The 25794-nt window shown below is 35.6% G+C and overlaps 1 protein-coding gene across 12 annotated transcripts in view; it reads right to left on the reverse strand.

Annotated features, from left to right (window-relative positions):
• Positions 1 to 25794, reverse strand: part of RYR2 (ryanodine receptor 2) — a 361102-nt gene that overhangs the window by 112931 nt on the left and 222377 nt on the right. For all 12 annotated transcript variants that reach the window (XM_046939481.1, XM_046939480.1, XM_025149037.3 and 9 more), the window contains 16 exons: positions 22340 to 22548; positions 21275 to 21449; positions 18999 to 19207; positions 17794 to 18146; positions 17303 to 17417; positions 16816 to 16976; positions 15978 to 16137; positions 15608 to 15694; positions 14626 to 14852; positions 13394 to 14189; positions 12677 to 12877; positions 12403 to 12508; positions 8297 to 8440; positions 4272 to 4545; positions 1427 to 1541; positions 708 to 840 (listed from right to left, as the gene is read on the reverse strand). In XM_046939481.1, the coding sequence (XP_046795437.1) occupies positions 708 to 840; positions 1427 to 1541; positions 4272 to 4545; positions 8297 to 8440; positions 12403 to 12508; positions 12677 to 12877; positions 13394 to 14189; positions 14626 to 14852; positions 15608 to 15694; positions 15978 to 16137; positions 16816 to 16976; positions 17303 to 17417; positions 17794 to 18146; positions 18999 to 19207; positions 21275 to 21449; positions 22340 to 22548 (3465 nt within the window). The remainder of the gene's footprint in view (positions 1 to 707; positions 841 to 1426; positions 1542 to 4271; positions 4546 to 8296; positions 8441 to 12402; positions 12509 to 12676; positions 12878 to 13393; positions 14190 to 14625; positions 14853 to 15607; positions 15695 to 15977; positions 16138 to 16815; positions 16977 to 17302; positions 17418 to 17793; positions 18147 to 18998; positions 19208 to 21274; positions 21450 to 22339; positions 22549 to 25794) is intronic.

Genomic DNA, 25794 nt, shown 5'->3' on the forward strand with positions numbered 1-25794 from the left:
AAAACTAATATTTTCTTACTAACACTCCAAATGCATTTTACTTGGGCACTTTCTCTCCAAAAGGAATTTTGGTTCATTTTTCTGTCCTGTATTTATATATCAGTAAGGACTTTTTGATATATATTCTAAACTAAAATGACTAAATTACATAAAGAAAGAATGCATCTTTCTCTCTAACACGTCAGCCTAGCAAAGAAAAGCTAACATTTCAGGAAAATTCTAAAGTTTAATTCTGGGCATCTGTGTACTCATAGTCAACAACATGAGCTTTGTATTTGTCCCACTAGCATAGAAATATACTGAAAAGTCAAAAGAATTAAACAGTACAGCAAGCCTCAGCAGTGAGAAATAAGCCATAGTTAAAGACTGCCAACATTCATTCATGATCCTTTTTATCAAAATCAAGATTTTATTCTCTTCCATAAACATTCAACTGAACACCAATTCTTCCTTAATGTCCAGGCATGCACCACCAGCTGTATACAATATTACCTGAACTCAATGTTAATATTATGGTTTTATCTGGAGTTAGCAATAAAATTAAGATATTTTCTCAATAGGTAAAGCAGAAGCTTCAAAACAAAAACAAACAAACAAAGCAAAGCACAGAGGAACAGAGGAAAAAAAAAAATCAGACTACGAGCAGGGGGAGAAGAGAAAGAGAACACTTTTTGTTCAGAACGTCACAAGCCACACACATTACTTACCAAGGCCAACACTGCTATTTTCCAATAAATAGCTAAGATGATCAAACATAGCTTTTTGATTCTGCCTACTAATGCGGCAAAAATAACATAGGAAACGACAGCAGTTTGCCACCATTTTTGGGAAAGTGATTTCCTAAAAATCAAGTGAAAACAGACTAAAGCTCAACCTCTAAAACAAGCATAAAAGTTGCAAAAAATTATTTACTTAACAGTCATTTAACATACTAGTATTTAGGTATAGTATTCATTGCATACCAGTGAAGTTATTTTTAGGTTTTACCCTGAACTCAACAGAGCTTTCTCAGCCAGTTAAGAGCTCACTGAATAACACAAATCTGTTATCAACTTAAAAATAAGAGCTGGATTCACACAAATTCCAGATTCAAACATGAAATAATGTTCAGATTTACAAAGTGGTATTTCATCCATTTTTGATTAATATTGAAAAAGATCCTTCAAATCCCTTTAAAATCCATTAAGCATATGAAGTGGTATTCACATTTTTTTCTTAGAAGTATGTGAATTTAGTGCTAATTCCATCTTTTTCTAGAACAGAAGAATGGAATTTTCTAAAAACGTGATGATCAACTATTGTGCTACTGGAAATTAGTAAAAGGTTGTGGTCTCAGTACCTCCAGTGACTGCTTGGCGCCTTACAGGATAAAGCTTTGAACAGCTATATTTTAAATTCTCTGTCTTCTAAGAGTAAATTGCTTTACCTTGGATTCTCCTCCACCAAGTACATTTACCATCACTTCCATGACGGTCTCGTGCATGCCTAAAGCTCTCATGAGATTGGGATGTTGATAAAATACTTTATTATTCATGATGTCTCTGCAGGAAAACAAAAGAAAAAAATCAGATTACAATTTTGTGCCTAGTTTTTTATTGTGTTATTTGCAAAAGTGACATACTAAGTAATTCTTCACCATCTGAAGTGATTCATCGTCATCTGAAGTAAAGAATTACCTTGGGAACTTCTTCAGGTTCAGTCTCCCTCACTATTTCCTCACCTTACCTCTGTCCTCCCCTTTCCCATCATTACAAGATATTTCATCTTTTTATGCACATTAAAGAAGTATTTGACCTTTCTTTTTCCATATTAAAGCTACTGCTCTAATTACCACTTGATTACACCTGAGTATGATGCTTCCCAACTTTCATTCTAGGTCTAAAATTACCTTCTGACAAAAGTAATATATAATATTAGCTTAAAGTTTATATTCAAATAATCCTTATTTTCTGATAAAGCACTCTTTTCAGAATATTTGCAGCCTCAAAACGTTTGACATCTGCCTCCAAGGCAGAAGAAGAAGAAAAGATTGTTAAAGAGAGAATGTAGATCCAGCTACCTTCTAAACATCAGAAACATTAGCCAATGTTAATGTTAGTTCAAGAATTACTACTCAGGACTATCTACTACATATTTCAGCTGAACAGATTTACATACTTAGAAATCATTCCTGAAGATTATAATGTCAATATTTTATATGGATGTGGTATGTCCAATAAAAATGTGTATTTTGAAAAGTAATTACATTCCTAACAACTGTAGTTAGTCATGAAATCACGTGCAACCCAGAATTAAATGTAAAGACAAACAGGTCATGGCAGAAAAGGACTAGCAAGTCACTATAGGAAATACTGTTGTCCAAATAGAGCAGAGATGATGATAAAGGATGGACTCTGACTCTAAAAACTACCAATACATTTCCTTTCTGCAATAATGTTGAATAATATGGAAGAACTCAATGATGGAATTCCGCCAAAGTATACTGAATTCCTATTTGCCTACAGCAGCTTTCTTTCACAGGGATAATTAAGTGCAGAAACTCAAAATATCACCCATGTACTTTCCAGACATACTATATTATTCCAGAAAGTACACGCATTTTCAATATTATTGCTGACTGCACTGTGAAATATGACTTCAGAAAAACTCAATGGCATTTCTGCGGGAACAGTTCTTAAGCAGGAACAAGTGAGTCTTCCATTTCTCAGTTGGAAGAAAGGAATGCTTTCCACTCACAGTAAAACATTTGGCATTTCTAAATAGCAGGTCGAGTTCAGGTTAGGCTATAAAAGAACCAAACGCACAGCTGTGAAACCTAACAGATAAATGAGGCTACAATAGAAGCTATTAAGAATGGTGTGAGGAGAAGGTAGCAAGAAAACTAGCTTAACAGAAAATACCCCTTTATTTTCCTTATATCAAACTTTCACATATCACCAGACTGTTAGAATTAAATCAGCCTGACTCATAAATTTCTTCATAGTAGAAAAATGGTAAGGAAAAAAAATACTAACAAAAAGAAAGCAGAATATGAAATGAAAACCACTGAGGTTGTCTCCCCACCTACCACCCCAGACATAACCATGTCAGAACCTAAAAATCACTCACTCGTTTGAGACTTAGCTTAATGAAACAAAACAACTCAAATTTAAAGTACAAAAGTGGATATAGAAATGCCATTATATTTTGCCTGTGAACAGGTGACTTTCCTCATTGCCGAGCCTCACATCGAGTATATCAAAAGGAAAATCAATTGGACCTGCTGGCAAGGTACAATGTAGTTCATAATGGATCAGCAAAAATTATTTATACAAATTATCTGCATATTTTAGATTTTCAGTGAGCAGGGGAAAAAAAAAAGGAAAAATGTATTTTGCACAACCAAAACTTCTCTTCATGTATTTCTAGCATTCTTTGTAAAATCCTGTCTCTTTTCTGGTCATTGCTACTGTTGCTTGGGAATTTCTAAAACATACTGATCTTTAATCTCACCAGATATCCCTGATATGATATCACTTCCTTGGGAAAAAAAAAAAGTGAGAAAAAATAAACTTTTTGCTTGTAGAGCTGATTATCTTTTCTTTATACAGTTTTCTTCAACTGCAGTTCCTATTAGGCTGTATTTTAGTGAAATAATTCAGAAAAAAATCATACTGCATGAACTACCTCATAATTCAAATTGTACTAGCTACATACAGCACAGTAGAAAGACAGAAAGAGGTCATATGTGCAGACATTTGTATATACACATTTGTTGACAGCAGGAGGGATTTGTATGGGTCAACATTTTCTAGTCCCCGCACTCACATAAAGACTTCTGTCAAGTAAGCTGTCCATTTTCATAGCCATAGTATTTAAAACATGACAACAAAACATATTTTTGTATATATTTCATATATCTAGTTCCATATATTTTTCTTATATATGGACCTGAGGGAACAGCATGAAGTTGTGCAGCTGTGTGTAGAGCCACAGGGTTTGATTTTCGTGTGGTTCTGTGTGGAGTCAAGAGTTGGACTCTGATTCTTGTGAGCTTTTTTTGAACTTGAAGTATTCTACATTTTCAACTCTTCTGACAAGAAAAGCCTGACATATCACTTGCTACTCTCCAAAAATGATACATATTAAAGCTACAACTGGAGATACTAAACAACTAATGCCAAAAGTCTGCCTCTACATCTATGTAGACTGCTTACATTCAACTTTTATACGTAACTTAATCAATAACGAGACTGCAAACAAGTATCTGTACATCAAGAGACATTACCCACCCTAATCCACGAATCATAAGTTTCTCTTCTTCCTTCCCCATCCTGACACTGAGCAAGGAACGAATTTGGCCAAGGGATGCCAGAAGATTGATTGTATCTTCCACGGACACACTATTTATGGTGTAAGTCTTCGGCAGGGCTCGAACCAAGCCACCAATACCATCATATTGGCGATGTAGCAGTACAAACATGGCCCTGACTAACTCCGGGTCTTCTATTACTGATTCCTGGGCCCAGCGCACCATTGTATCTGAAATCAATTGCTGAAGAGTAGCTGCGAAGAAAATATACAAATCACAAAGTTACCATTAGTTTCTCATATCTCTGATAGTAGTCTGTAAGAAGCAGCATTTTTTTTCCAGGGATTTCTACAGCAAACTACTAAAGAAAAGTATAAGCAGACTGTAAAAGCAGAAGCATCTCAACAACAAAAGTCCCCATTTAAAATAAAAATACAAAGAATAAATCTAATAAAAAAAACATGAAGATGTAAGCTTTTCACAAAATGAACATATTTATTTATATATATTGTTTTTTAGATTTTTGAAGGAATTCATCTCTTTTTATTTCTGTCATATATATTATTACATACATAAGGAAAATTATACTGTGGCAAATGAAAATGTAGCATTGTTTATTTATGGGGCTAAGATGCATATCCAGTCAAAATTTTTGTAATTTTCAAAATGAAACAATTGAATTTAATCTATTACTAAATGGAAAGGACCATCTAAAGAAATAAACGAAAAGGCTCCAATCAAATAAATGGGAAATTCGTGTTTGCAGTTTGAATTCAAGTTCTAACTAAGAAATTCATATCCAGAATACCTGACCAGACAAATGTATCAATTGTAAAGGTTTGGAAAAGTTCTGTATGTTAAAACACATAAAATATATAATATCAGTTAAGATTTGATACCACAATTTAGAAAAATTACTCATGTACAAAAATGTTAAGACCAAGTATTTGCTGAAGACAAGTGAATACTGGTTTTTTTTGTTTGTTTGTTTGTTTTCCCTGTTTAAGGGGACTTCAATTTAGGTTTGGAAGACTTAAGTAATCTAGGACCCTCTCGAATTGTAGTTATACACTAGAAAATGTTTCCTTTGGTAGTTACCTAACCAATTTTCTTTTCTATGTCAACTGGATAACACAGAAAGTTTGATAAGGCAAGTTTTATAATCACTGCTGAAGTTAAATAAGCTGACAGATAAACATTCTGGTACTGAAGAAGATTGTTTATGCAGCACAAATACAGAAAATATTTTCAAATTAGAAATTTTTGTGTTGAATGTAACAAATTTGGAGATAGCTAGGTGTAATTTCAGTCTAAATGCAAACACAAAAAAATGTGAAAGCACTCGAAGATACTGACCAAGAAAAAGAAAATATTTAGTTTAACAAAGAAACAAATTTGTGCTATTACATGATAATGCAGTGTAAGGGAAAAATATAAAAAAGAGCACTGTTTCACTACTATTGTTGAAACACTGCGCTCTGGATATTTCCAGTAACATAGCACATAGCATTTTTTAGTATAAAAGCCCTTAAAAATAAGTAAAATAATGGAATGTGTTCTGGCTGATATTTCAGAAACTACCAGGACTGAAACAAATAAAAACAAAAAGGGTCAAACAGTATTATGCTGCATTTGTTCTTTGTCATGTATCACATGAGCAGGCTGCCAGTTTCCTCCTTATTTTAATAAATGCAATATTGCATTTCATGTTACTCATGGATCTTTGTCCATATATTTTTTGCAGTGCTGAACCTGAATAGCCTAGTCATCATGTTAAAAACAGAATCATAGAATCAAGTGGATGCTTTTTTGCTCTGATGGGTTGAGTGACACTAGCTCAATATAATATGTCTTTGTACTAACAAATATGTTAGAGACAAACATGTTGTGTAGAGCTCTAAGCTTACTGCAAGAAAAATGAAACAAGGAAACTGTAGGATTCGTCACAACGTTCCACTTAAACCTAGACTTTTTTTTTTTTCCCCACAAATTATCACTATGATAACTGAAATAAGTTAAATTCTTCAAGGCTAGAAAGCACATTTTTAGGAAGAGAAAAATATTTCCTCTTATCACTAAGTTAACACTAATATCTGGCAGTTAAGTTGCTTTGTCATTATATAAGAATCACAGAGAAATCTTAGCCCCTAATATTAAGCACTAGCATAAAGCAACAAAGTTAACACTACAGTTTTCCCTAGGAATTCTGTGTAGTCATTGAATAAAAACAAGTTTCTACAAAACTCAGGATAATAAACCAATAAGCCCAGAAATTCATTCCTGCTAGCAGAGTAGCCAAATATTGAACCAAAAGTTAATTCCTACTAGTAACACAACAGGTTCAAAAATTAGAATATTTGGAAGAACCATCAGAGAGTATCTGGTGAGTAGTGGTCAAAGGATCAATGTCTGGATAGAGATCAATGACAAGCAGTGTCCCTCAGGAATCAGCATCTAGACCAATGCTCTTTAACATCTTCAGTGACATCGACACTAGAATGAAGTACACCCTCAGTAAGTGGATAAAACCAAGCTATGGGGTACAGTCAACTCATCTGAGGGACAGGATGCCATCCAAAGAGACTCAAGCAGAGAGCCCAGGTGAATCTCATGAGGTTCAACAAATATAAATGCAAGGTCTTGCAACCAGGTTGTGGCAATCCCCACTATCAACACAAGTCAGGGGGACAAAAAGCCCTGATAAAAAGGACTTGGGGTACTGGTGGACGGTAAGCTGGACATGAGCCAGCAATGCGCTCTCACAGTCCAGAATGCCGGGCTGCATCAAAAGAAGTGTGGCCAGCAGGTTGATGGAGATGATCCTGCCCCTTTGCTCAGTAGTGGTGAGACTTCACCAGGACTACTGTTTCCAGATGTGGAGTCCTCAGTACAGGAGAGACATGAACCTGTTGGAGAGCATCCAGAGGAGCACAACAAAAATGGTCCAAAGGATGTTGAGAACAAGCTGAGAGAGCTCGGGCTGTTCAGACTGGAGAAGAGAAGGCTCTGGGGATATCTTTCAATATCTAAACAGGGGGCTATAAGAAAGAAGGGGACAGTCTATTTAGCAGAGATAAATACAGGACAAGGGGAAATGGTTCCAAACTAAAAGAGGGGAGCTTTAGACTGGATATGAGAAAAAAGTTTTATATGGTAAGGGTGATGAGGCACTGGAACAGGTTGCCTAAAGAGGAGGTGGATACCCCATCCCCATACACATTCAAAGTCAGGAAAGACAGGACTCTAAGCAACCTGATGTAGGTGTTCCTGTTCATTGTAGGACTCACACTCCTCAAGCAATTCTATGATTCTGTGACCATAATAAAGGCAAAAAAATAAAAAGAAATCACAACTGACATGTAAAAAAGTAAATAACATTCCAGCATCCATTGGCCACAATCACTGCTTGGATGCCATTTCCATAATCCATGCGCTACAAGTAGAACTTGGATGCCACTAGTAATGATTCTTATAAAGACGGAAAAGTAGAAAGTGACGGAAAAATTATGAAGCAACAATCACAGTCTTTAATATTAGGCTGGATGGAGAGTGTAGCTTTGCAAATCATGGTCTAATTGTGCAGTTTTCCTTCAGTTGGCAACCTTCATGCAAATACTGATTTGGTGCTGCTGCAACTGATTTTACAAGCAAGTTCTCATAATCAGGACCTTGCTACAATTAGCCGGCATTAACTCAACAAAAGTCAAGAAATGCTCTATAAAAATTATGGATAAAAGGAGGATCAAGCGTGGAGGAAAAAAAACAACAAAACAACCCACAATAGAAGTTTCCAACACATCCCACTGGGGAAGAAAATCTGCTTATCATAAAATATAAATAAAATATTATTCCAGCTGAGCTTGTTTACAGTCAGAGCTACAAATATTGGGGTGCACAGATCTTTCACTAAAAATCCACCTAGTTTTTGCTGAAAATAGAATTTTCTTCTCCACTTCTCTAGTTATTTGGAATTACGACAATAAATTGTGATTTAATGTTGCTTACAGGATGTCTTAGCATCATCATCAACTGGCTTCTCAGCTTGCTTCTTCTTCAGATATGTAACTTTTTCCACCAAGTATAGTAGGCGACCCCTAATGGTTAAATCACTATTTCCATCCAAAGTTCCATCTTCATCTAGTTCAATTCCTGAAATCATAAATATATAACAAATAGTAAAATAATAAGTTTAGACAAGTTGCAGCAATGCTTTCTACTTTGTCTGCAGAAACAATCAAACTGAACTACACTGATTCTGTTCTACCAGAACTATAAAAAAAATTGATATAAGTTTAACCAGAAGTTTGGGAAAAGGGCAGATCAAGTATATGTACAAGGCAGGGAAATGCAGACAAGGATCGTGTTATTCTATTAACCTACTATATAAATTATGTACTGTGATACATAAAATACATAGCAAATATATTTCTCTGCTCAACTCGCTATGAATGTTATTATGAATGTTAACGTTGATTTCTATGTTTTGGAATTGTGCTCAGAATTGTATATATACACTGCCTATAGTCACAGTAGGACTCAAATGACAGTAAGCACAGAGTACGAGATTTATTAGGTAAAACCAATCACAAAAGTGAAAGAACTCAAATAACAAGCATAATTTCTAATGACTAGTCAGAAGAAAGTAGCCACAGTGAACTGTTTCATGTGATATACTTTATAGCAAGCTCTAGAAGTTTAAGAGGAAAAGAAATTATGTGAGGCTTTACAGAACCACAGACTTGCTGAGGTTGGAGCGAGCCTCTGGAGATCCTCTACTCTAATCTCTCTTCTCAAAGCAGGGTCAACTGGTCAACTACAGCAGATTGCTCAGGACCACTCAATTCAGGTTCTGAATTTCTCTTAGAATGGAGATCACACAGCCTTTTTGAGTGAACTGCTCTTGAGTTCCACTTGCTATCCTAACAATAAAAATTAAAATAATAATAATGACAATGATAAATATTTTAGTTTCAAATATAATATTCTGTATTTTAACCTAAGGTGGCTGTCTTTTCTGTTGTCAATAGACATCCCTATAAAAGTCTGTCCCAGTCCTCTTTACTCAATGTACCCAACAGGTGTTATTTATGTATTGATACGATTCCCTCCAGGAGCCTTAACTTCAAACTAATCAAGCCCTCTTGGCTTCTTGTTACATGAAAGATGCTCCAAGAATTTAAACATCTTTGTGGCTCCTCACTGGATTTACTCACTTGTACAAGAGAGATCATTATACCACTTTTTTCTTTCTTCTTTCATGCATATGTTGCAACTGAAATAGAAATTCTGACCTGTGCATTACTCATACTAAAATAAGCTCGAAGTAAAAATGCCATCAGGTGGTTTTTTGTTGTTGTTGTTTGTTTGCTTTGTTGTGTTTGTTTGTTTGTTTGCTTTTACATTCAGTACAGTTCCATTTTCATTAGATGTTATTTCATTATATTTAGTCCTAGGAGTGTTACTGGTGTTAAACATACCAAGAATTATCGGTAACTTCAAATATTACATGGAATCACATTACACAAGGGTTTGGATGGCAATCTCTTGAACCAGAATAACAGTAAAGATATTGAGATGTCTTATCAGTTAAAATGCAAAGCTGCTCTGAAATTAATCATATGAAATGTCTGTTTTCCCACAGTTGTGATATTCCCTGAGCTGTAGAGATACTTCACTGATTTGCAAACTGTCAATACAATTGTCTCTCAGTCATTTCACTAGATATGAACTGCGTCTAGCTAATCCAACAAACATGAGATTTGGCATATATAACTGTTTTACTTACTTTGTAGTATACATGTTTTGAATACAGACTAATTTATTGCACTCAACTGTAACATATTGTCTGACCCATAAAATTAATCTTCTACTTGTAGATTATGTAAATTACTAATCCTCCCTAAAGAAAAGGAAAATGACAAAACTAGACCAGGTAATTAAAAAAGCATCTTCACATAACTCCACTCTAAGAAAAATGGAAAAATCGAGAGAAAATGAAGCTCACTCTCCTTTCCTATGCTTTTTTCTAAATAACATATCTTTATTTCATCTTTGTTTTCTCTCAACTGATAATTTTCTTTCTTCCTCTTTTTTTTTTTTTTCCACTTGTCAGAATACAATTTTTTCAAGATTTTGATTTATACCAAATAGAGGGGGAGCACAAAATACAGTCAAAGGGCAGCTCAGCTAGGTATAGGAATGAGCTGGCAGTAAAATCATGAAGTTCAGCATGAAAAAAATACAAAGTATTGCATCTTTGACAGACCTACCAGGTGTGACAGTAACATTTGGTTTGAAGTGGTTAAAAAAGTTTTGCAAATGAACCTAGGGGGCCTTGTTGGACAACAAGCTAAACACCAGTCTGTGGGGCACTGTGGGAGCAAGGAGAGATAAAAGTATCCTGTATTAGCAGAAACTTAATCAGAAGCTCAAGGGAAATGATTCAGTGCTCAGAAACCATGAAACAACATCTGAAATAGTAGGTTAGGGCTACCCAGTACAAGAAAGACACTGAAAACCTGGAGGGCATCCAACAAATGCCCATGAGGATTATTAGTAGCTGGACTATTTATCCTACAAGGAGAGGATGAAGGAGCTGAAATTGGTATCCTGCAGAACAGAATAGCAGCTGATCAAAATCTATGAGGAAGATGTCAAGGCAATGTAGCCATGCTCTTTTTGAGGTGAACAAGATACACTTGTGAAACTAAAACAGGCAAGATTCTTTTTTGTTATGTCAGTTTTAGAATAATTTATCATCGTGATACTCAAGCCTTGCAACAGGTTGTCCAAAGACATCCTCTGCACTTATATCTCTGAAGATCCAAACTGAAAAAGCACTCAGTAAACGGGTCTGAATTCAGTGTTGAACCCAGTTTGAGAAGGAGACTGAAAAAAGTCCCTCAGTGGTGTTTGATACATTAATGTGTCCGTCATTTTCTCAGTAACAGAAGTCCAACCTTAACATGGATCAATCCAACCAAATTATAGCATGATAGACAGGATATAAGCTGTCCTGGATCTACCAGTAGAGCAAATCCATTAATTATGATGTCAGATATCGATGATGTTTTTATTTATTTGTATATCTTAATGTAGTGAAGTAAATAATTAAAAGCATTACTTCTGGTTAAACTGGGACCAGTAAGGAATGAAATTCAGTAGGAAAAGTGCTGAGATGCTCCTACCCAAATTTCCTTCCTTGACAGGAGAATTACTTTAAAAGATACATTACCACACATCCCTATATTAGCTTCTTTTAGCTGAGCAGGCACGATGTTGAACTGCCCGTTTGTTCATAGCCCCTGGAAGTGTCTCTTTCATTTTGCTTTTAAAGTTGTATATTGAAGTGAAATGAAAGGATAGGTATTCTTCAAACAGCAAAGCAACATAACACATACTCTAAACAAAACTACGTTATTACTGATTCACAGATATGAGCTTGACATTTAAAATATAATTTTTGCTGCTTTGTTTATTGATATTTTTGTATTTAATTTTTTTTTACTGTATTTCTCATTTTAATATGGCAAGGAATTTAACAATTGTTTTTAGTAACTAAGTGAAGAAATTAAAAGTACATAAATTAAACCACTTTTTTCTAATTTTTGTTTCAACAGGTAAATATATATGCTTAATCATGTCATAGAAGACTAATCCATTCACATTATTGTTATCTTGTTATATTGGTCATACTCCATTTCTTAGAACAAAGATACCCTATATTGACCCATGTGAGCAGAAATGTGAGGGGATGATCCAGAGGAACTGCTTGAAAAACAGATGAGCTAGACTTACCCAATACATTAAATTGGAAATAAATTCCCAAAGAGTTGTATAGTTAGAAAAAAAAAAATAACAAAATATGTTTTCCTTCAAGAAGCAGAAGTACTACATTCTATTCTAGTATGATAGTTTGACCACATTTGAGGATAAGAATACACATACGTTCTTAACTGCACACTCTGTATTTTTATTTGTCAGTATTTATTGTTGTTACAGTGCAACCTCTAGACTGGTTAATTGCTTTTATTTCCCTAAAATTATCTAGAAAGACAGTTTCTAAAGCTACTATAATTTTAAAAGGAAAAACGTTCAATAACAGCACTTACCACAGTGTGTCATTAGGTCTTCATGGAAATCCAAGAGTTGATCCCGAATTTCTTCAGGGCAAGGACAATCAGTTTTATCATCTTTAAAGTTCAGCAGCATGTTAATCTTAAGACAGAGAATACAAAGGAAAGGCAAACACTTATTTCTAAAGGAAAATTTCGGAAAAAAAAAAAAAGGAACTCTGCTATGGAATAAAACATTTTATTCCATGTAAAAAATATTACATGGAATAAAACAAACAAACAAAAAAAATTAGTCAGTTCTAAACCATACCTGCTCCTGAGGTGGGGATCGAAATTCCTTTGTTTTTCTAGCTGTCAAGGCAGCAGACATGTTCAAGGCCTGCATCACTTCATTGTACCTGAAGCGCTGATTCTCTTGAAGCTTGGCCACAAAATCATCCGAAAATGCTACAATGGCTTCTATCCGGTGTCGTACCTGGCAATCACACAGGTACTGGAGTAGATGACACATCTGAGAAAAGAGTATCATAAAAGTCAAGCCAAAATGACTTCTCTGTAAATTAACGCAAATAAGGACAAACTCCTTACAGAAGCAGTTACTGTCAAATAAATTGATTGAAACTTTCATTTTAGTCATTACTGCATCTGAAGTGATCAGCAATACATCCTAAGCCAGAAATATCTGTCATCTGCAAGAGATTTATGTACCTTGGACAAAAAAAAAAATATAAAGAACAATGGATTTACTCCTTGCTACAAATGCACTTCTTTTCTGTCTGAATGAACAAACATGAAGAATTCCCTGTTAACTTCATTAAGAAAGTAATTCTGTTTCACAAAACAGTTGTTTGATCCAATGTGACGACGTTCATGTAATCAGAAAAATACTGTATCTTGTCATTTCTCTCAAGGAAATAAATTCCTTATTTAACCACCATTAGATGGCTCTATTCCTTGAAAAGTAAATTACCAGGGAAAGAAGAAAGGATCTGAGAAGAAGCAGTAACAAGCTTTAATAGAAAGTTACCTGTAGCTTAACAGGTTCGGGAAGCTTCATCTGAAGGAGTCCTTCCTTTGGCACTTGCTCCCCTCTGCTTTCTTCCTCTCCTGACTTGAGCTCATCTGAACTCAGCTCCTTCTCTGAGAGATCCTTTTCATCCTCCAGACTCGCAGCTTCTTTGAAAACCCGTGGCTCAATCAACTGCAAGATGTGTTTCAGATCCCCATTGTGGAAGATTCCCATAATTAGGAGGGTGTAAAAGAGCTTGATGAGAGGGACAAACAGAAATTCTGTAGAACCTCCAACTGGGTCTCTGACATGGAGGCTGCCCTCCTGAACTGCTTCAGTCAGCATCTCTATTGTTTTGGCCTTTAAGATTTCCAGTGGGAATTCAGGACTGAACTGAAAGCATTCACTGTTAATGCTTACAAAACTCGGTGAGGAGAACTGCATTCTTGGCCTTAAGGAAGTGCTGAGTCCTATACCAGGGAGGCCATGCTTCTTGTTTTCATCAGGAAACAGGGTAATACTCTTGGTCTCATCAGTCATTGGAACAATAAATTCATTATTCATCATTAACCTGGCAGTTGCATAGGTATTGAGATGGATGTCTATGAGTAAGTCATAATATCCTGCACGTAATAGTCCTGGCATATATTTATTCTCAATAGCATATAGAAGCTGAGATTCATCCACATGGCTACACATAGCATGGGCCACGCGGTTGTTTCCTAAAGCACACACAGCTGAATATAATCGGAGAGTATGGTAGTGAAATTTCAGCAGTTCTTCTTGTTCTGTCAGCTCTAAAATATCAATTGTTCTGCAGAGAAAAGAACAATACAGTGTATTTCAGTGCAAAAACTCACCTAAGAGAATTAATTCTTCCTATGGATAACATCAGCACAGCGTCATTTTTAAGGACGGACTTTTTCACTTTCCAACTTTCCTAACATGCTCTAAACCTAAGAAAGTAAATGGATCCTTGCCTCCCTTGCAGATTATCTTTAATTTTTAAACAATATTACTTTTTTAATTCAAAAACTACACAAATTGTTAAAGAGTTTGGAGGAAAACTAGGAGGATGTAGGATTTAAAACACTGAAAAATAAAATCAGAGTACATTTTGTGTTAAAAATACAGAGAAAAAAATGAGACAAAGAAGGACTTGGGCTTCTCTTTCAGAAAATTTTATTACACGTCTAACGTCATAACCCCAATTTAACCCAGATAAACTTATACACATAAACAATGTTAACCTGTTTTCTTCAGGAATGTGAAGGGCCATGAACTGCAAAGGATTCAGGCACTGTATCATCCAGCCTTGACGTTCACTGATCCTAGAGACATCAACTTTCAAGAAGTGGTTTGGCACTCTACTCCAAAGCACGTGAGTCAGAAACTGGACATGGAGACGTGGAGGACACTGGGAAACTGGATTTTTGTGTTCACTTTTGAATAAGCCAGCAGATAATGGCATTACATTCTGGAGAATTCCAATATAAGAGACAATCAGTTTCATCATGTTTACCAAACAAGGAATACATAATATTTCTCAAGAAATATATTCAACACACAGCACAGTTCAACATGAAATTTTCAGTATTTTGTACAATCAGTTGGTAACTGTTGGCAAATGAGCAGTAAGAAAGCATCTTTCACAATATAGATATACATATTTAAAATAGCTACATTTGAAAGGCTTCAATTGAATGTATTCTCTTCCTTTGACCAGTGATCTGAATCTGACTCCTCTTATACCTCTTTTAATTTCTATGTCATCCATATATACAAAGCAAAAAAGTCAATTCCAGTCTTATTGAGTGTGCTCTTTAAATATATCTCAAAACTCTTTTAAGACTCTAACCTAACCTGCAGATAACATTGGTAATCCATGCTCTGTTTACAGAATAAAATATTTGCCTTCCTGCTCCAAGTGATTTCATTTCATCACGAAGGATGAGATTTAGAAACTTCAACCAGACTTTGCAATATCTTCTTCCAAAGCTAATCAGTTACAGTCTTTTTCATTCAATGCACTATATTTTAAATGAACAAATTAAGAATAGAAATAACAGAGCAAAAATTTGGAATAATAAATATCAGTTCAATACGAGAAAAACATTGAATGCAAAGTTTATGAAAAATAAAAAACAACAACAGAAAACAATATCTGATACTACGTATTATTTCTAAACTTTCAAAAACACAACAATAAAACAAAATCCCGACATTATTCACCTTTATTCTACCCAACTCAAACTGGAAAACATTGGGGCTTGTAGCTTGAGCAAATACAGCAGGAAATAACTTTGTGCTTGGTTCAACCTACAATCAAAGATGCAAAAACATTTAATCACTTAAGACAGCAAAGACCACTACATATATCTTTTAAAAAAAAAATTTATTTTAAAGAATAACTATATTGAAAGCCAGTAAATGAAAACCTTTGAATAAAACTCCAGAAAATACAAATAGAAGGTGAAAATTACTATTTCAACAATGGTAATTTCTTTTTCTTTCAATCCCGTAACAAACTTACTAATAAAATGCAATCTGAGGACTCAGTTTCTTCCCTTCCCATTGGAAAACACCATCAAAAAATACTCACCTGATAGTATGTGCCCAGTTCTTTGCCATTAGCTGTGAAGGTCAGCAGGCCACTGGCAGCATCAACTAAGCAACCAATCTCCAGACCATTATTATTACGTCCTTGCCCAGGGCTCATGCTCTCTCCTGCGCATACCATATAGCAGTTGCTGCGTTTTATACTGAATGTCAAAAAAAAAAATTATAGAGGGCGATATAGACTATATATCTAGTGGCCTAAGAAGAACTTTGCACACCTATAATCAACAAACAGCTCCAGAAAAGTGCAGTCACCCTAATCCATGCCAAAATTCAATGAAACAGACAATAATTAAAATGTAGATGACAAAGCACAAAGGATCTCAAATCCATTGTAAAATTTCAAGAGATGAAGCTACTTTCGAACATTAATGGTTTAAATTGCTTATTATTAGGCATAACAGTTTCTGATACAGAACACAAGCTGAAATGCTGAAAGGCATTGTCATACTAATTCTTGTTTTCTCAAAATCAAAATAAATATTCCAAAAATAAGGCCATTTTGCTTCACTTCATACCACTTCAAAAACCAACAGTTACAGGATCATTGTCTGAATGACTCAAACTACATACACAAGCCACATTACTCTTCTACTTTTCAGCGTCTATAGATTTCATTAGACCATTACTCCTCCATTTCTTCACAAGCAATAGGAGAGAACATCATAAAGTTAAAAGCAACAACAAAAAAGCCCCACATCAAGTCAATTACATTAAATCTGATGGATTTACAGCTTATAAATTGTTAATTACCTTTAAAGATGGTAAAATCTTTAAAAAAAAAAAAAGGATGGTATCCTTTTAAAAGAACTGTAACTAACCTCTCATGGACCTTTCCTTTTTCATCTCCCAGAGTTACTGTAACAGTACGCACTCTGTCCAAGTCAAAGCTTGTGTCATACTGATGAAAGTCAGATGTAATCCAGCCTACCCAAACATTAGCAGGTTCTTGACCAGGAAATATTCTCACTGAATAATAGTACTATCAAAAAAAAAAAAAAAAAAGAGTAAATATTAGTATTTAGTTTATTGATATGTCACTTTAATTCAAAATTAATTTTTCTAAAATCCAAAAAGCAGTCATTTCTTTAAAAACCGAATAAGCATGCTCAAGTTAACTAAGATTCAACTTCATTTATGGTTTTCTCTATGCAAATTGGCTTAAATTGACAGTCAAGTCAAACCAAACTAAATGTTAAATGCATGTCTAAAGTAAAAATTTTGCCCAAAAATTAATTTCTGAAACTCTTACAAGCAAGAACATGTAGTTATACAAAAAGCTAAGACAGAAATCCTTTGTTACCATACCGTGGAAGTTTGCATCAAATAATCATAGTCATCCCTATCATCTGCTAGCACATCCTCAGTAAGCCTTGCAGAATGGCTTGTGCTATAATCTGGCTTTGTCCTCCTAAGCATAAATCTGTAATAAAATAAGTAAAATCAAAATATATAGGAAAAGTTCAATAGATCAGTATATATACACAGCATTTTTGTACTAATATTGTTCTGATAGTGCATTTCATGTAATGATCGTAAAAGCATTAACAATAAACTAGACAATTGGTTCCTAACAGCTAGGGAGACAAAAAAAAAAAAACAAGCAAAAAAGCTCCAGTTTTATGCTTTGTTTTAATCTATATCTTGCATTTGAAGCAACGTATGTATATGAAAGTCACATTTTCCTCTTAGTGCATTATACTGAAATATAAGATAGAATTAGGGAAAAATCTCTGCAGATCCAATTGGTATCTTGTTAAGTCAAGAGCAAGAAAAAAAAATTCTAATGTGCTACAAACCTTTGTTTAAGACGTGAAGGCTTTTCTTGAACATAATCTTTATGGTTATTTAACTCCGGTTTTGTGGCATCTTTTTCTCTCTCTGTCCGGTCAGCTGCTAGATGACCATGAGCAGTTTTCATTAGAACCTCAAAATCAGAATCAGCATCATAATCTTCCAAATCATTCTTCGGGCCAAAAAGACCAGTGCCTGGTAACCCTCCTGCAGCTGTTCTGGAGAACACCTCAGCACATTCAATGGGCATACTTAATCGAAAAAACATGACATCTGTTTTACTGTTCTGTGAACCAAAGGACTTCTGTGTGACCTTCAGGCAAGGACAAGTGTCTATGGTTCCATCAATTCTCATCACCTATCAAATGTAAGAATGTAGTTGTTTTGAAGCTGATACATTTGCAGTGGTAAAGCATTCATGTGTCTAGAGTAAACACTTTTGACACACAAAGTTTGCAACCATACACTGTTAAGGGTAAAATGCCTTGTAATTATGCACTCCCATTTGAAGGGGAAGTGAATACTTTAAGGAGTTCCTTCATTAAACACAAAACACTTAAGAGTGCACTTAAGAGGGACTATTCATTCTCACCACAATTTTTTAAAATCTAAGTCCAACATTTCCAAGAATAACACATCACAAATAATACATGCATGACAAAGAACACAGATTTTTTTAAGACAGCAAAGGGTGATACTCATTGGCTGCCATTTCATCAATTTCAGAAGGATTTCATGATAGACTTAAAAGACAAATTCAATTGTATCAAGTCACACAACACTGGGACATAAACGTTGTCACAACTAGCTAATTAATATTTATTGAAATAAAACCCAGTTAGTAATGGAAAATCACTTTATAAAGCATATATACCAGAACACACAGTATTCGTTTAAGCAGAAACACCTACTCTGGAACTTCTTTATAAATATATTTCTCACTTTTTTGCTCAAGGAGCTCATCTTGCAGAGGACATCTTGTAGAATTTGTCTCTAAGAATCTCATGTTTACACATGACAGATTTTGTGTATAAAGAAATACTATCAATCAACTCCAGTGAATGTAAAAATTTGTAAGAGCTGCAAGGTTTGTAAAGAACTGGGACAACATACCAAATTAGAAATCTTGTCTAGAAGTGCAAAAGTAGAAACGTAAGTAAAACAGACTAATAGAAGAAGTGTTTAGAAACATTTTAAAAGGATCACAGACCTCAATATGTTCATGATTTTGTGGCACTGGTAGAAACTGAGGGAGCCTTTTACTGAGCCAAATGGTAATGTCTCTGTTTGTATTAACAGCAAAGGGCTCATACCCTTCCTGTAAGCCACAGATAGTGAAATATTTTAGAGTGCTGACATCTTTTCCAAAGTTCATTCTTCCCACTTGAGATGGACCCAGGCTGCACACAGGTAGAAATCCTGAAAACAAGAGGAAAGAAAATGTGCGCTGTATATAATATGAACAGATACTTTTTCACTTCCATAAAAGATTAAATGTAATTTTAAAAAGGCATGAATCCAAACAATACAAAAGAAAGTTACCCATAGCACATCACCCTTCTAATTGCCACTAAGTACCATATCTCAAATATCAATTTGGAAATAAAGCTAATATCCATTAATCTTTTCACACAAATGTCGATTCACTGCACAGAAATTTAAGAGTACTTCATCAAGAACTCTTCTCTGCTAAGATGGTAGAGCACTGACAAGTTTACTCCCAAATCTAAAATTTTTTATATTACTTGTAAAATTCCAGTAGTTATGGTATATTGAGAGAACCTCAAAAATTGCTTCTAAAGCAATGTTTCCTGTCCATACAGTTACATTAGTGGGGGGGAAAAACAAAAAACAAACAAAAAAACCCCACACATTAGCAGCGTGCTGTACATTAAAAGAAAAAAAATTAATTGATTTTTAAAATTCATACCACTCCATGGTACTAGTTAGTTAGAAGTAACAATATGATAGTGTTACTTCAAAGAACTTAAATTAGGGGTTCTTTGAGTGGTGGTGGGTTTTGTGTTTTGTTGTCTGTTATTACTTTTGAATCAACTTCACATTTGCATGCATTTGCTTTCCTATTATTTCTCTAGCACAGGGAATTCACTTGTGATTTCTTTGCAGTCTTCCTCCTCTACTTATTTTTTGCCCTCCCTCAGGTTTCAAACCATTAAGAAAATCTCTTATTTCTTCTACCACTTTTGATCCCAGCTAATTTGGCCCAGCCACTAACAAAATGTAACAATAAAGCTTAAAAATTGTAAGTTAAACTCCAGTCATCTTCCTTTATACGAACAAGAAATATCAAGATCTGTTCAATAAGTTTGACACACATTTTTATATACTTACATGTTCATGTATTTTTCATTTACCTATGTGTATACAAAATGTTTTATGTTTCTGCACAGATCAAATATTTTACATAAGGGAGCAGCAATCTTTGCATCTCCCCATACAATTTAGAAAAGATGCTGATTAGATTTTGTCTCTGAAACCCAGACAAAAGCCAAGCAGTTAAAATTCCACCAGAGAAATACCTAATTGATAGATATAAAGTTTATATTTCCCATGATAATAGGGATCAATAACCCCAAAACATCATAGGAGGCTTTTACTGTCCAAAATTTTTCTTTCTCAGACACAGACATATAACAGATGCATAAAAGATATGACAAAATACGTACATTTATAAATTTATATTATGTTGTAACCCGACGAAGTACAGATGAAGTGTTAAAGCTCATGAATTCAAAGCCCTGTACACATCCCTGCCAAACGGAGTCAGAAAGTCTGATCATAAAAGACAGCTGGAAAATTCACTGCAAACGCCTTTACTCATCCTAGCACCTAGTGCGACACCTTTCCAGATGATCAACACCAATCAAGCAGAGTAAAACACAAAAGCTGGTCCAAAAGGCCACACAGAAAAAGCCATGACAACAGCCAAATCTAACAGTGCTGTTGGCTTTCTTAACATAGTACTAAAATAACTGACAAGAAAGACATTAATTTTAAGGAATAGGTTACTGGAATAACACACTGAGTAGCACAGGTTACTCTCTTTTTATTTTCAGCATCCTGGGAAAAAACAACTCATCATAATTCTCACAACACAGTGAAAAACACAGAGATATGAAATAAGGACTGTGTCTTCAGTTAATACATGTCAATTTAACACAGCAATCCTAAAGTTATCAAAAGTAATAATGTAATATGTTGGCCGGAGCTACTGAACTATAGTGTCTCTTGCCTATTACACCATTACTATTTTCATTCTTCTTTTGAAAATACATAGTCTAGTATACTCAATACTACATCAAGCAAATGGTGCATTTAGCCTGTAAAGCAAAATAGTTACATTTTCACTTCCTTTTTTTTTTTTTTTTTAAACACAGAAATGGTGAAAGAGGGAAATGATACACCATCTTAAAAGGGAGATGGAACAAAAATTACATTAACAGCACAATGTGTTACAGTACTTACCATCACCAACCTCAAAATCTTTAAATGCAAGTTCTGAACCTGAGTCATCAAGCAGGATTTCGCCATTTAAGGTGAACATCATAGTGTGTTCATTCATGTCAACCATACATCCAACAACATCTCCTGCCAACCATGAGCGGCCAAAATGCTCATTACCTTGATGCCACCGCTGTGCCTGAAAGGAATTTGAAGACTTTCAAAAATAACAGTGACAATGTATGTGTTCTCCTACGCAGTGGTAGAACTAATAATTATTTGCCTCTAATAACATGGCACTAAAATTAACACTTCCACAGCATATCGTTCCCAAACAATGCCTGTGAATACTCCAAATTAACTTTCAAAATGGAAATCCAACAACTTCCTGTGAAACACCTCTCACATCAGTATTGCAAAAATACTAAGTGAGCCGACAGGGCAAATTGTACTTCAGTATTTTAGTAACAAGAACTTAGCTTATTTTTATGTAGAAACTGCATTAAAGACTTACAAAGAAAATAACATGGTATCAATTATAATACTAGATAATATTTCAAGAACTTATAAAAAAATATTGCTTTTATTTAATTGTCTATAAATTCACTGCTTCCAAACAAATTTTATTATTTCCTTAATTATAATTCTATAAACAGTGTGTACAAAGTAAATTAAACTTGCTTCCATGCCAAATTTTGGAAGGAATGGAATTCTGTGGATGGGAAGAACTCCCCAAGCTTCTCACAGATACCACCATAGATCAGGGCATGATTAATGCACTGTATGACTGACCAAATCAAAGCAAATTACAGCTCACCAGTATTCTGAATTTGGTTAAGGCTGTTTCAATGCTTTATATGTATTTTACTAGAACTGATAAATTCTGATAATTCCTTAGATGAGGTTAATTTATAGCTTAGGCATTTCTGTTTTTCTATGCATTCCACCCAGACCCTCAAAGAGACAGAGAAATACTGTCATAGACTATAGATGAAAGGAAGCAATTAAAATGAGGCTACTGCCCATAGAATAAGTAGTAAAATGGACTTTCGCAATTATTCACATTATTACAGATAAACATAAACAAACCTTAAAGCCATCAAAAACAAAAGCTTCTTCATCTGAGCCAAGTTCCTGATCTGGCAGACAACCAGGCCTTGTCCAGCCAACTCTCATGTCTCCTGCTGTAACTGCCTCAAACTCGAAGTACCACTTTCCAGATTTCACTGCATAAGTTTTCTCTGTGCGGAAGATCCGGAATTTTTCCATTATCCCATTGCTCATGTCCACTCTTGTGGCTGTGAGGTTTAAAAAATAAAAAGTTAAAGGAAAAAAATAAAAGCAGTAATTACTGTAACCAACTAATGACAAAATGCAAACAGTTAGAACAAGTAAATATACAGCTATGACTTTAGAGCATGCTGGAAAATATTAAGTAGTAACAAAAGAAAATCCTGAGGAACAAATGGCCTGTTATTACATCAGTAAAGCAATGAAGCAGTAATCCAAATATCTTTCAGGCATGAAAGAATGTAATACACATATTCATGAGGTTTAAAAGGTTGCCTGCTCTTTTTCAAAATACAGTCTACAGATTTTCACATAGTGTTCCTGAGGTAAGATAGGTTTTACAAAGACATTAACAGTGAATATAGGATGGTTTGGTCCTTGCCACGTGCTCATATTTGTATGTTACGGCGATGTTACCGAGGCTCATCTGACCCTTTAACTACTAACCTCTGTTGTTCTTCCATACAAAAAGCAGTGATACTGCCAGGAATTATTTGGAATACATCAAGCATTGTCTCTGGAGGGAGTGGCAAAAGGCCCAGGTGGTGTCCTCCTGTCACTGAGGGAGAAGGTCCTGAAGAAGACTCAACATATCCTGAGGGTCAACAACCCATGGCACAGTTGCTGTTGACAGCAGGGTTTCAGTTTCTATGATCATGGGATCTTTTTGAGGGATAAAAACCAATTAGAAGAGATAGGATCCATGTGACTAAACATGGCAAAAATATCATTGCCACCAGCAGGCCAATTTGGCTGAGAAAGCTCTAGACTAGAAACAACAAGAGAGAATGTGATTCCTTAGAAAATAACTAAGTAAGGGGTGGGGGAGGCAGCCAAGGGCCCGGAGTGATGAGAATAGATGGGATGCAGTAGTCAAGAACATAGAGCTGAAGTGGAATCTCTTTGAGTGTTAGCATGCAAAGAAGACAGTGCCTTCAGAACAGCCTTATAGGGCTCTCTTGCCCCCTTCTGGAAAGTCAGCACACTTGGATATCTCAAATAACTCTGCACTAATGCACTCAGCCTGACAAATTAAAAAAGAGTGCAGTTACATGGTTATGATGCTCACCAGAATCAGAGAGATACAGTAGAATCCTTCATTGTCCCATATGGCTGGGACAATGTGATGGATGGATACATGTTTTTTAGGAAGGGCAGGCTGTGCAGGCTGATGAAGAGGTAGCCTTTATATGGAGAGCAGCATGGAGATCTGCCTTGCAATGATTCAGGAGCCAGTTCAGAGTTTATAGGTAAAGATAAACGGACAGACCAACATGGGTACTGTTGTCACAGGTATCTGCTGTAAAAGCAGTAAATGAGGCTTTCTTCAAACTAGAAGGATCCATACATTCAGCAAGAAGGCAGCAGGAGCCCTGAATAGATGACTGAAGAGCTCCTAAATGAACTTGGACATGAAAAGGAAGTGTATAAGAGGTAGAAAGCAGGGCCAGGAAATCCAGAAAGAATACAGAGTATCTGTCTAGCCTTGCAGGGTAAGTTAGGAGTGCCAATATTGACCTGGCATGGCACCTGGTAAGGAATTAAAGGTCAAAAAAAGATTCTAAAAACATGTGAGAATAAGGAAGACAAAGGAACCTATGATCCATTTGCGGTAGGGGGATCTGGTGACAAATGAGACTGGACTGGCTGGGGTAACTCAATGTCTTTTTTGTCTTAGTATTTACTAGCAAGACTACCCTTTGGAAATCCTAAGCTTCTGTGACCAGAGGGAAGGTCTGGAGCAAGGAAGATCCAGGCTAGGGAGCACTTAACTGGATGGATATAAACCCATGAAGCCTGACAGACTGGAATCCACAAACAGTGAGAGAACTGTCTGATGTCATTGTAAAGCCACTCTCAATTATCGTTGAAAGGTCATGAAAACTGGGAGAGGTTTCTAAAGACCGGAAGAGAGCAAATGTAACTCTCGTCAAAATGAGCAAGAAGGAAATAAACAACTACAAGCAGGTCAGTCAATGCCAGGGAAGATGATGGAGAAAATCCTTCTAGAAACTATCTCCAAGCATATGAAGGGCAAGAAGATGATCAGGATTAGATAGTATGGGCTAGCAAAAAAGGAAATTATGCATAACCTATCTGAAAATTTTGTACGTCAAGGTGACAAGCTTGGTGGATAATGGGAGAGCAGTGGAAGTTTTTGTATTGACTTCGGTAAGGCTTTTGGCACTGTTTGGAAAAGCTCACAAAAGGATGGGCTAAAAAAAGCACACACTGAAGTAGATTTAAAGCCTGGCTTAAAATGGCCAGACCCAGACAACTGCAATCAGCAGCCTGAAAGTCTCCTTGGAGGTAAATCGCTAGTAGAGTACTCCAATGGTAATGTAGCCTACAACAGTACAGGAGCCAAAGCTGTTTTGCATCTTCATTAGTGACCTTAATGGAACAGAACGTACTCACAGCAAGTTCACAGAAGACAGAAAACTGGAAATAGTGGAATTTTTCCCTCAGTACTCTGCCTTCCAGTACTTTACATGTCTTCTTTATGTAACATCTTCTGCTAAAATAGCTAAAAAGTAACACCTTGTATAGTGAGCACACCCAAACCTCCCTTCCTATTCTTTACTAATTACACAGTCCTACTGTTTGTTTATGATCCTTCCTTCCAAGATTCCAAGACCCCACAATCAATGCAAGCCATAACATAGCTTGGAATCACAAAAATTACATTTTAAGAAGATGACAATATTTTCAAAAAGTCAAAGAAACAATGTTTTATCTTTCTTCCTTAAGTCCTCTCAGTTACTCTATTATCTGGTATTTTACATAGTTTTATTTCTGTTAATCAAGTCACACAGCACAGGGATATCTCTGACTTTCTCAGATTAGAAAAAAGAATGCCTAAAGCATTCTGGACCTTTTCCTACAAAATTACAAGGTTTCAAAGGCTGCTCAGACTTTAAAAATTCATTATTCTAGTCTTTTTACTGTAATTCTTCCTCGTACAGAATTTCTTATCAGCTCAAACGTGTCTACACCTACCTGCCTGATCATACAATCATAGAATGGCTTGCATTGGAAGGGAACCCAAGGATCATCAAGTTCCAACCCCCCTGCCACAGGCAGGGCCACCAATCTCCAGATATGGAACAAGACCAAGTTGCCCAGATCCCTATCCAACCTGGCCTTGAACACCCCCAGGGATGGGGCATCCACAACCTCTCTGGGCAGCCTGTTTCAGCACCTCACCACTCTCTCTCAGTAAAGAACTTCCCCCTGACATCCAATCTAAGCCT

This window comes from Gallus gallus, chromosome 3 (assembly GCF_016699485.2).
Source record: "Gallus gallus isolate bGalGal1 chromosome 3, bGalGal1.mat.broiler.GRCg7b, whole genome shotgun sequence".
Classification (NCBI taxonomy): Eukaryota; Metazoa; Chordata; class Aves; order Galliformes; family Phasianidae; genus Gallus; species Gallus gallus.